We start from the raw sequence: 11,578 nt of genomic DNA, 5'->3' as shown, positions 1-11,578 counted from the left end.
GTTGGTCCTGAGCTGGATCTTACAAGCTGGTGTGTATTGTTCCTTTGGGAACAGCAGGCCTAGTAGTTCTGTGAGTGTTCGGTGGATAATGGGCTGGACACAACAGGGCATGCTCTGAGGATTCAGGGGTTTTGCAAAGAGAGAGCGAGGCCTGGAAACCAGTGCTTGTGATTTCAGGGAGCTGATCTGCAGCGGGCATAGACAAAGCTGCTCCCCACTAGGAGCAGGTGGTAATGAGGTGCCTCACAACCCTGATTGCCTAGGGGAGAATCACACCTCCTCACCACACCCCTTTGAGGGTAAAAATCAGGGACTGTGAGGGAAGCCATTGACTTAATTTTCACTTGCAACGTGAACCATGATTTACATTTAGGTCCCAGAGTTGAGAGGCAAATGCACAAACCCACACATCACTAGTCTTATATATTGGGTGCCATTAAGCTAGAAGGCTCTTAGCAAAGAAACTCGCATTCACCATTCATTTTTTACTGGGAAAGCAGCCTGCAATGACCTGGGCCGGCCAATAGTGCGGGGGAAGGGAAGGGGGCATAGTGAGGGCAACCAGCTTCAGCAGTGTCTCTGAGCATACTCAGTACAAGCCAAGCAGCAAATCTTGGGGGCACAGTGACCCGGCCTGCTCCTCCCTCCCCCCCATGCTTCACTTCTTACAGCAGCAATGGACTTTTGTAAGAGACCCACTCAGTGCAACAAAAATAACCCTTTCCTCACAGGACTGAGGCTGGGGAACTCACTGTTCTATTCAACTGCCCCACAACAAACTGAGCTGGTGGGAAAACTCCCCCTGATAAAACAGGAAGTAGAGGAGAGGTGGAGTCTGGCTCCATCCCCAAGCACTCTGGGTAACCCATTTAACCCCATGATGACCACTTTACTGCACCACCATGCACAATTGATTTGTACTGTACTAGGTCTAGGTAATACGGGGCCCTGTGTCTTCTCCACCAAAATATACTGGTTGGAAAAAAATACTTTGCAACTACCTAATTTGTCCGTGTTGATCTAGTAACCTGGATCGTCTTCGTCCAAATCATCCCCATTAGGTGGCAACAAATGTACCTCTCTACCTTACAACTTGGCCTATTTGGGGTTAACTCACAGCAGATTCAGAACCTAAATGGTAAGAACATTAGAACTGTAATTTCAGTTTGAGTGGACTCCTCCCGAAAAAACCTTTACTCAGCTTTCACTGAAGAGAATCCGTGCATATTACACACACCTATATACCTATGTAAGTGGCAGCAGGCCAACCTGCAGGTGGAGCAGGCTGCAATTACACATGGTATGCTGCAGCATGACTGGCCATCTAACCTGGGTTGAAGACAGAAACATTGCATAGAAAGGTGTTACTCCCAAAGAGCTGGGCTTTGTACTGAGTTATTGCTCATTCAACCACTCCCTGCACTCCCTTGTAATTTTAGTTAAGCAACTCCCAGTAGTGTGATAGGCATGTGGCAACTCAAAAGGCTTTTTCTAACAAAGTGTGTCAGCAGTTTGCAGGAGAGGTAAGGCACAGCACAGCAGCAGGGGCAGGGAGCACTGTGATCTCCCTGACACCTGTCAATAGCAGAAGGTGCAAGGAGCTTTCAGGAGAATGCACTAAGATGTTTTAACTCAGCCTATTGCAGAGCTGCAATATAAGGAGGTGACACACTCTGCCCCCTATGCTCCCAGCTTGAGGAATGCAGTGCAAGGGTAGAGAAAAGGAACAACCTGGGCTTAAATCCAAGCATTGATAGTGGGAGGAAGAGGGAAGTGCAGGGGATTGGTCACTGAAATTAAACCACAGCCAAAGCCATGTTTTGAATAATAAAGTTGCCTTGCCTTGGTATAGAGTTTATTTATTGTTGCTGTTATTACAAATGCTGGCTGAACATTCAATCCAATTTTCTCTAACAAGCTGCCATAAAAAAACATTCATTTGATCCATTGACTTTTTGTTACCTTTCCGGAAAAACCCCACAGAAATGAATAGAAAGGGATCACCTTTCTACACAGTTTGTGAAACATCCTGCAGGATTTAGTAGAGAATGATTATCCCACAGTCGAATGTTATAGGTTAAGAACTATAGAAAGGATATAATTCCATATATTCTGTGGATTAGATCAGATCTCCATCAGTCTGTACCTGGAGAGGAACCCCCACCCATATGTGGAACGCGGTGAGCCTCAGTTGCCCTTTTCAACACTGTTCCACCTTCAGGCACTGCGTAGAAACTCATCCACGTAGTCCAGCATCTGTACTGGAGGAGGGGGAAGAGACAGGTTAGGCTGATCAGCACATCATCCCCTGCCCTGCCAAGCTCACAGATATGTCAGAAAAAGGTAACAGTACAGGGAGGGCTATTTTTTTCTTCTTCACTGCCTGGGACCCCCCACGCAAGGATCAGTGCAAGTCTCATACAGCCAAGCAGGTAAGACTGTCTAGAGCCAGAGCCTGTGAAGAGGTACAGGGCCTTAATGTGACTAGCCACAGCCTCCAGAGGATCTCTTGCCAGGGTCTTCCAAGTGTGGGTTGGGCCCCATGGCTTTTTCAACAAGTAAAAGGAGACAAAGCCTGTGACATGGAGAGATCTCTGCAAGAGGATCCTAGTGGGGATTTCCTTTCCCAGAACCCCCTCCATACCCTGGCCAATAATTTCAACAGAACCCCAATGACTTCATTCCTATTAAACCCTACAGGACTTTTCCATAACAATAATGGCCCATTTTAGAACCTCAAGCGGGGAGATCACTGTTGCCCACTGTAGACATGTCCAATCTTGGCAGCTAACCCAATTTACATGCAAAGGGGCAGAGCTAAACCTTAGGGAATAGTTCCCTTAGTTAAAATGGAGGTAAAGGAGATTAGCAAGACAGGGTGAGAGGAAGGATTATCCCTTAATGGAAGGTTTACTCATGGAAGCATTAGTGGAAGAGAGATGGTGTTGATGGGAAATATTGGGGTTGGAACAAAAACAATAGCTATGCACCCCCAAAGTGGTAGCATTAGAAAAGAGTTGACGCAAATATGTAGCAACAGGTTACGTGGAATTTCATGGCTGCTTCAGAGAGAGCTACTGTATTGTCATTCGGACACCACCACACTGCAAAGGAACCAACCTCTTGTTCATTTTGAAAGGGCTTTATTTTCCAGGTGAAATTGAATAGGAGGGGATGAACCTACCTTGGTGACACATCTTCAGGTGAAAGTGCCCACGTCAGAGAGAGCTACCACAGACCAGTTGAGGCTCCTAGAGAATGGGAAGAGTGGGGAGGGGGCATAGGCCACTCAAGACAATCTGCTGCCCTAGTCAAAACTTCAGTATGCTGCCCCCCTGCTATCCCCTAGAATGGAGGGGTTTCGGGAGGAATGCGTTGAGCCTTCTGATGGTTCAGAGGTTATGGTAGAAGGGGTGGCGGGATGGGGGAAACGCCAGGTTGTAGCGCCACTCCCTCAGATTTGGCCCAGCTGCCCCCTCTATCATCAGTGGGTCAAGCACCACTCAGGTTTGGCCTCATGGCTTCCTCCTCTATCATGAGTGGGTCAAGCACCACTCAGGTTTGGCCTCACTGCCTCTACCACTCTAGGCAGAATCCGCTGATCTAGGCAGCTGCCCAGTTTGCCTATAGCTAGAACATGCCCCAGGTGGAGGAAATACTTGTTTTGGACTGGTTTCCCAAGTAACCTACCATGGGTGAAAGCAAGAGTCATTCAAAGCTTCTTGCCTGGGATATGTTTCTTTAAGAAATCTCCAAAAATAGATCCCACTCCCCCTTTGAAAACCACTGCAGTTCCCAACCCCACATAGGCACTTGGGCTTCAGCAGCCACACAAATATGCAAGCAGTAATCTATAGCATATGGACGCTTGATCCACATGCACATCTGGACTTGTGGAGGCTACAATTATGGAGAAGGAGAATAAAAGTCGAAACAATGTAGGTCAAATCCAGGGACCTTTATTTCTCTGGAATGGAAACTATTCGCCAGCCTGAACGAAAAATTGCAGGCGGTGATTGTACATTCTTTCAAATAAAAAAGAGGAATTTGGCTCCATAAATTTCTGTCATAAGAAACATCTTCGAATTGTACACCAAGCTTTTTACAAAGCATCAATGTTAAGATGATTTTACCATGTTCTATCACATTCTCGACCATTTATACAGAATACACCATACCAAATGCTACATCAGCTTAAGACATTTTAAACATTAGTATTAAAAAGATACAAAGGCAGGTTGGTTTTCATTGGGTTTTTTAAAGACATTGGAGTTTTCTGTTTGCTTGTTTTCCTAAGGAAGTTGCTAAAAAAATATAATAACTTAGTTCATAGGGACCAGATGGGTTAAAAATCCAGCCTTGGTTGCTTGGCAGCCTTCTGAGCTCGTACCTCTGTTGCTTCCATGGACACATTCCGCGTGGCTCTCACTCTGCACACCAGATTTCTCCATGCTTTCAGTTAATTACCGTTTTGTTCAGAGCGTTTACCAGGGCCAGGAATTAGTTCCGGCCAAGCGCTAAGAGCAATCTTCAGCCAAATAGGGGGCGTCAGTCTGGGCCAATTTCACATGGGTTTAGCCCTTTGTCCTTTGCCTCTTTGTACATCCTTTGGAAGTCTTTAAAACGAGGGGCACAGCCTAACCTGGCCTCCCCAAATTGCATGCGTCCCGTGAAGAGGAAGTCTCCATCTCCTGGTCTCACCCCACATTCCAGTGGGGTCTTTATTTGTCCCCGCCAGCTCCCATTTTCCTCTGTGGGCTGAAAGACTTTGCTCTTCTGCCTGTAGAGTTTGTTTGCACTGATATCTATTACAGATTCTTGCTGCTCTGCCTCATTTGTTACATCTCGGATGGAACCCCTGACAACTAGGACACAAACAAAATAAAGGGAGGGTTACATGAAACTGCTTTGGGAGGCTTGGATCCAAGTTCAGCGCCAATATAAGCATCCACTTACATCACCTCTGAATGTGACCTAGTAAGTTCAAATGACTAAGAGGGATATATATAATCCTTGCAGCCCATCTCCTGGACTACACAGGCCCACTTGCTTCTATTACTTTAAATTCAAGCATGAGAAAGTTGCGTTAAAAATAGTAACATAATAATTATAAGAAAAAAGTTACACCACAGTAAAAAGCATGTTCAGAATATTCATGTTTCTCTCGGTCAATACATTTTGCTTGTTGTTGCTGCCGTTACAACTATTAGCTGAACATTAACTTTCCCCTTCAGAAATCTGAAAAGAACACAGCTTTGGTCTTTTGTTAGTGGCCCACTTTAGGACATCAAGGGGAAAATCCTATTGCATGCCCCCAAGAAACCTTTGAACTTCTACCTCTATTATTGTTGCTAGGTCTCTCTTTGTCCTCTATAGAAAGAGCTAGCCAAGTACAATGGCTTTAATTGAGGCCCTTCATGTCTCCTCCCATAAAAATGTTCTCTCTTGGTTCTTTGTGTGTCCCTTTGCCCACAGTTTGTTTACAGAAACCGGTGAAAGTTCCCTGTTTGTTGCAATTTGGTGTTTAAATTTAATCATTGTTTGCAGCAGTTTCTGTAGCCAAATCCAGCAACCACCATAGTAAGGGGGAGTGAATGGGGGAGCAGCAGCAGAGAAGAAAAAAACAACTCACCGAAATCACTAGTGCAGACAGCCAAGAGGACTTCTGTATCACTGCAGGGACGGCAGGGAGCTAGAAAGAAAGGGGGCAGAGATAATGAGAGACTGGAAGACAAGTTGCGGGACTGTTTGTGTTAGTAAACAAGTGGCTTACATTCAAATGAGTAAACATGCAGGGTCCAGTCACCCAAGTGGCTGAGAATGCTCAACAACCCAACTGAAGCCGGTGGGAACTGAATGTGCTCACTGCTCAGCACCTTGCAGGATCAGACCTTTAAGATCAATGTATATTCCAGGAGGAATTTTTAAGAGATTCACTATATAGTGATTATACTGTGTATGTATTACATGTACTGTATAAATCCTTTTAAAGTGTATAGACACACACACATATTATAAATATATATAGATAGATATCTATATATCTATACACTTTAAGAGGGTTTATACAATACATATATATGTGCAGATGCAATGTATTATGGGTATGTTTATAGTATGATCCATTGTAGAATTCAAAGCCCTTGTAAAAGCTTTGAAGATCACATTGGATTTAAAGTATTAGGGCAAAACTTCCTTTCTATAATTTATATGAGTGTAGTTGAGTTACTTCTCAAGCCATTTAGCCTAACAACAGATCAAAGATCCAGTACGTTGCCCCGGGAGGGAGGGGGGGGAGAGCATGTGTTTGAAGACATCAAGACAGAATGGAAACTCAAGCCCATATCTGTTAAAACTCAAGTAGTACAAAGACCATTTCCTGTACTGCTAGAAATATCTGAGTATCTACACTAATCTAATCAATGCAAGAATGTGGCTCCTCTTTGTACTCAGCCAGCTACTTCTGAAGAGAAGGTACTGTAGTGCAGTACAGATGTTTCTATAATACCCTATTGAGTGAAGGAATTTGCTTACTATCAGGGTCTATACTATCTAGCAATACTAATTAAGTCTGTTTGTTGAATGCTTGTGAATCAGAGCATGTTCTTGTTGCTTGATGTGATCTTAAGGTTGCACTTGAATATCAGGAAGAAAAATGAAAAAATATCAACTGTACTATTCTCTCTGGATTATTACAACTGCTAAGACAGCTAAATGGAGATCACACAATGGTGACAAGTCTAAGTATTAAAAAGCAAAGTTTACTTGGTCAGACAATCCGAGATTACGGCAAATTAAAAGTCACCCAAAATCATCATCTGAAACATTTAATAAGCAGATTTGCCAACTTTCAACCCTGATAGCAAATTCATCCATTGCACTCAGAGGTACATTTAGACAAATATGAACAAGGCTCCCTGGCTTAGCTATTTCCGCAATGCTTAACTTTTATACTTCTTATTTTAGACAGCAGAACCGTTCTTCAATGTAAAACACAGCAAATCTGTCTTGTTTTCCAAGGTCCCATCAAAGCAGTGATCCAAAGAGAATAATTACTACTACCAGTCGAATGATTAATACATCATGTAATACACTGCTTAATAGGATTAACTGGAACACAAAATGCACATTTCTGGGCAGGAGAGATTTGAGAGAATAACTCAAAGCAGGCTGTGAAATTCTTGAGAGCTACAGACTAAGAAAACAGGCAAAGTGGTTTTGATAAAATGGTCCTGACCTGAACCTTTATCCAAAGACATGAACTAAACAGAACTTCTGAGGATTACAATTAAAACAACCAAACCAAAACACACTTTCCCATACTCAGCATTTTTGTGCTATTTTATAGCATTCCACTTTTCAGTCAAGTTTGGAAGCACTGTACCCAACCCAGCCAAAGGCAAGAAATAGTTGAAGTCTTACAAGAAAGCTTGAATGGGATTTCTAGCACAATTGCTTTTGATTGGTATCCAGACCAAACCTCCAAACCTTCTGATAGCTAGCAAAACTAACATAGGCTGATTTATAGAATCACAGAACTGGAAGGGACCTCAAGAGGTCATCTAGTCCAGTCCCCTGCACTCAAGGCAGGAGTAAGGGTTTGTCTACACTGGCAATTTACAGAGCTGCAACTTTCTCACTCGGGGAGTGAAAAAACACCCCCTTGAGCGCAGCAAGTTTCAACTCTGTAAAGCGCCAGTGTAAACAGTGCACCAGCGCTGGGAGCCACGCCTCTCACTGACGTGGCCCAGCACTCTGCTGTGATCACACAAGCCACATGAAAGTGCTGCCATGGCAGCACTTTAGCGTTGTCAGTGTAGACTAGCCCTAAGTATTATCTAGACCATCTCTGACAGGTGTTTGTCCAACCTGCTCTTAAAAATCCCCAATGACAGAGATTCCACAACCTCCCTAGGCAATTTATTCCAGTGTTTAACCACTCTGACAGTTAGGAAGATTTTCCTAATGTCCAACCTAAACTGCTCTTGCTGCAATTAAGTCCATTGCTTCTTGTCCTATCCTCAGAGGTTAAGAACAACAATTTTTCTCCCTCCTTCTTGTAACAACCTTTTATGTACTTGAAAACTGTTCTCATGTCCCCTCTCAGTCTTCTCTTCTCCAGACTAAACAAACCCAATTTTTTCAATCTTCCCCCATAGGTCATGTTTTCTAGACATTTAATCATTTTTGTTGCTCTTCTCTGAACTTTCTCTAATTTGTCCACATCTTTCCTGAAATGTGGTGCCCAGAACTGGACACAATTCTCCAGTTGAGGCCTAATCAGCGTGGAGCAGAGCTGAAGAATTACTTCTCGTGTCTTGCTTACAGTACTCCTGCTAATACGTCCCAGAATGATGTTTGCTTTTTTTGCAACAACATGACACTGTTGATTCATATTTAGCTTGTGATCCACTATGACCCCCAGATCCCTTTCCACAGTACTCCTTCCTGGGCAGTCATGTGCAACTGATTGTTCCTTCCTTAGTGGCGTACTTTGCATTTGTCCTTATTGAATTTCATCCTATTTACTTCAGATTATTTCTCCAGTTTGTCCAGATAATTTTGAATTTTAATCCTATCCTCTAAAGCACTTGCAACCCCTCCCAACTTGGTATCGTCCACAAACTTTATAAGTAAAAAGAACAGGAGTACTCGTGGCACCTTAGAGACGAACAAATTTATTTGAGCATAAGCTTTAGTGAGCTATGCTCAAATAAATTTGTTAGTCTCTAAGGTGCCACAAGTACTCCTTTTCTTTTTGCGAATACAGACTAACACGGCTGCTACTCTGAAACTTTATAAGTGTACTCTCTAGGCCATTATCTAAATCATTGATGAAGATATTGAACAGAACTGGACCCAGAACCAATCCCTGCGGGACCCCACTAGTTATGCCCTTCCAGCATCACTGTGAACCACTGATAACTACTCTCTGGGAAAAATTTTCCAGCCTGTTATGCACCCACCTTATAGTAGCTCCATCTAGGTTGTATTTCCCTACTTTGTTTATGAGACGGTCATGTGAGACAGTATCAACAGCCTTACTAAAATCAAGATATACCACATCTACTGCTTCCCCCATCCACCAGGCTTGTTACCCTGACAAAGAAAGCTATCAGGTTGGTTTGACATGACTTGTTCTTGAAAAATCTGTGCTGACTGTTATTTATCACCTTATTATCTTCTAGGTGTTTGCAAATTGATTGTTTAATTATTTGCTCCATTATCTTTCTGGGTACAGAAGTTAAGCTGATAGGTCTGTAAATCCCCGGGTTGTCCTTATTTCCCTTTTTATAGATGGGCAAATACAGTGCCATTTTCCAGTCTTCTGAAATGTCTCCCATCTTCCATGACTTTTCAAAGATAATTGCTAATGGCTCAGATATCTCCTCAGTCAGCTCCTTGAGTATTCTAGGATGCAGTTAATCAGACCCCGGTGATTTGAAGATATCTAACTTGTCTAAGTAATTTTTGACTTGTTCTTTCCCTATTTTAGACTCTGATCCTGCCTCATTTTCACTGGCATTCACTATGTTAGACGTCCACTCGCCACCACCTTCTTGGTGAAAACCGAAACAAAGAAGTCATTAAGCACCTCTGCCATTTCCACATTTTCTGTTATTGTCTTTCCCTCTCTCATTGAGTAACAGGCCTACTCTGTCCTTGGTCTTCCTCTTTAGCAAAGCACTTATGCGCGTACTTTAATGCCATTAATTTTAATGGAACTTAAGCACACGCTTAAGTATTACACAGTCTGCTATGGCCCCAATTCAGTGCATGTGACAAAGTTAGGGAGTCCAGACCAAAAAAATATTTTATTGTATTAGGTTTTACAAAACCTGATAATGGAAAAGCTGTAAAATGTCGGTGAAAACAATTGTGTGTTTAGATCCAGTTATCTCTCTGTAGCTCTTACAAACCCAAACAAAATATCTGCACATGAGAACAACCAGCCTATTTTAGTTCTCAAAACAGAGTGCAATCCAAATAAGAGCATTAGATCTGAAAAGAAAATGATACATTAAAGGTTCTTTTCATTTTAATAGTCTAATGGTAGTAGTACAGATAAGGACATTTGTTGGTATATTTGAAATACGGAACCAGGTCCTGATAACAGTGGGTTCTCAGAAGAATGGACACTAGAGTGAGAGAGCACCATATTAACTTTTTCCTTTCAAATTCTAGGCAGCGGCAGATTAGCCACTAGGCCAACTGGGGGGCCCCTGGCAAAATGGGCACCCCGACCCCACTCCCCAGCAGGAGCACCAAGCAAGCCCCCGTGCCCCGACCCCATTTCCTGGCAGGAACACCGGGGGGGGGGAGGGGGGACACAGGGGGACTGCATATGGAAGGGATGGGGAGGGGACCCCACTTGCTCTGGCCCAGGGGCCCCATAAACCCCTAATCCGCCTCTGATTCTAGGTCAAAATGGGGTGCTTTGTACACCTTCCACTAAACCATTACTCAGAACTCCTTTCCCGTTCCAAGCTGACGCACAGTAGTTTAGTGGTGAGGAAGCACATTCAGAACTACTTGTAGCACCACCCATGGTGACAACACAAAGCATATTCTAGAACACCTCCCTTCACGGCATCCCTATCACCTTTTTGTCACTTGCATTCAGACCACCAGGTATACTGAGCAATGAGTGTGCGGGTCCAGGGGAGAGACAGACACCGATCCTTGCTGAGGCCAACTGACCATAAAAGGCAGAATACATTCAAAGTCATTAAAATGGAAAGTTCAATTTCATATAGTCTCATGAAGAGCAAGAAATCACAGGGAGGTGTCAATGTCTGTGGATTTTTTAAAACCATGTGCTTTATAGGGTATAACACAGGGGTGGGCAAATTATGGCTGGCAGGCCAAATCCACCAGCCATTTTAATCTGGCCCTCAAGCTCCTGCTGGGGAGCGGGGTCTAGGGCTTGCCCCGTTCTGGCACTCCAGCTGGGGAGCAGGGTTGGGGGCCACTCTGTGCGGCCCCCAGAAGTAGTAGCATGTCCCCCCTCTGGCTCCTATGCATAGGGGCAGCCAGGAAGCTCCGCGCACTGCCCCCGCAGCTCCCATTGGCTGGGAACTGCAGCCAATAGAAGCTGCAGGGGCGACACCTGCGGACGGGGCAGCGCACAGCAGAGCCGCCTGGCAGCACCTCCACATAGGAGCCAGAGGATGGACATACCGCTGCTTCCGGGAGCTGCTTGAGGTAAGCACCCGCAGAAGCCTGCACCCCCGAGCCACCCCCCGGTGCCCAACACCCTGCCCTAGCCCTGATCCCCCTCCCGCCCTACAAACCCCTCGATCCCAGCCCACAGCACCTTCCTGCACCCCAAACCCCTCATTCCCATCCCCACCCCAGAGCCCGCACCCCTAGACGGATCCCCCTGCCCCAGCCCAGAGCCCCCTCCCGCATCCTGAACTCATCATTTCTGGCCACACTCCGGAGCCCACTACCCCAGCCAGAACCCTCACCCCCTCCTGTACCGCAACCCCAATTTCATGAGCATTCATGGCCTGCCATACAATTTCTATACCCAGATGTGGCCCTCGGGATGTGGCCCTGGTATAACACGTACGAT

General features: G+C 44.7%; 1 protein-coding gene across 1 annotated transcript in view; it reads right to left on the bottom strand.

Moving 5' to 3' along the window:
• Positions 1-4,004: 4,004 nt before the first annotated feature.
• METRNL (meteorin like, glial cell differentiation regulator) overlaps positions 4,005-11,578 on the bottom strand; it is a 35,008-nt gene continuing 27,434 nt past the window's right edge. The window contains exons 3-4 of the mRNA XM_074971080.1: positions 5,633-5,692; positions 4,005-4,865 (exon numbers count right to left, since the gene is read on the bottom strand). Of these exons, the coding sequence (XP_074827181.1) occupies positions 4,549-4,865; positions 5,633-5,692 (377 nt within the window). The 3' untranslated portion in view covers positions 4,005-4,548. The remainder of the gene's footprint in view (positions 4,866-5,632; positions 5,693-11,578) is intronic.

The sequence above is a fragment of the Natator depressus genome, chromosome 14 (assembly GCF_965152275.1).
Source record: "Natator depressus isolate rNatDep1 chromosome 14, rNatDep2.hap1, whole genome shotgun sequence".
Lineage (NCBI taxonomy): Eukaryota > Metazoa > Chordata > Testudines > Cheloniidae > Natator > Natator depressus.
This window is presented reverse-complemented; position numbering and strand designations above follow the sequence as displayed.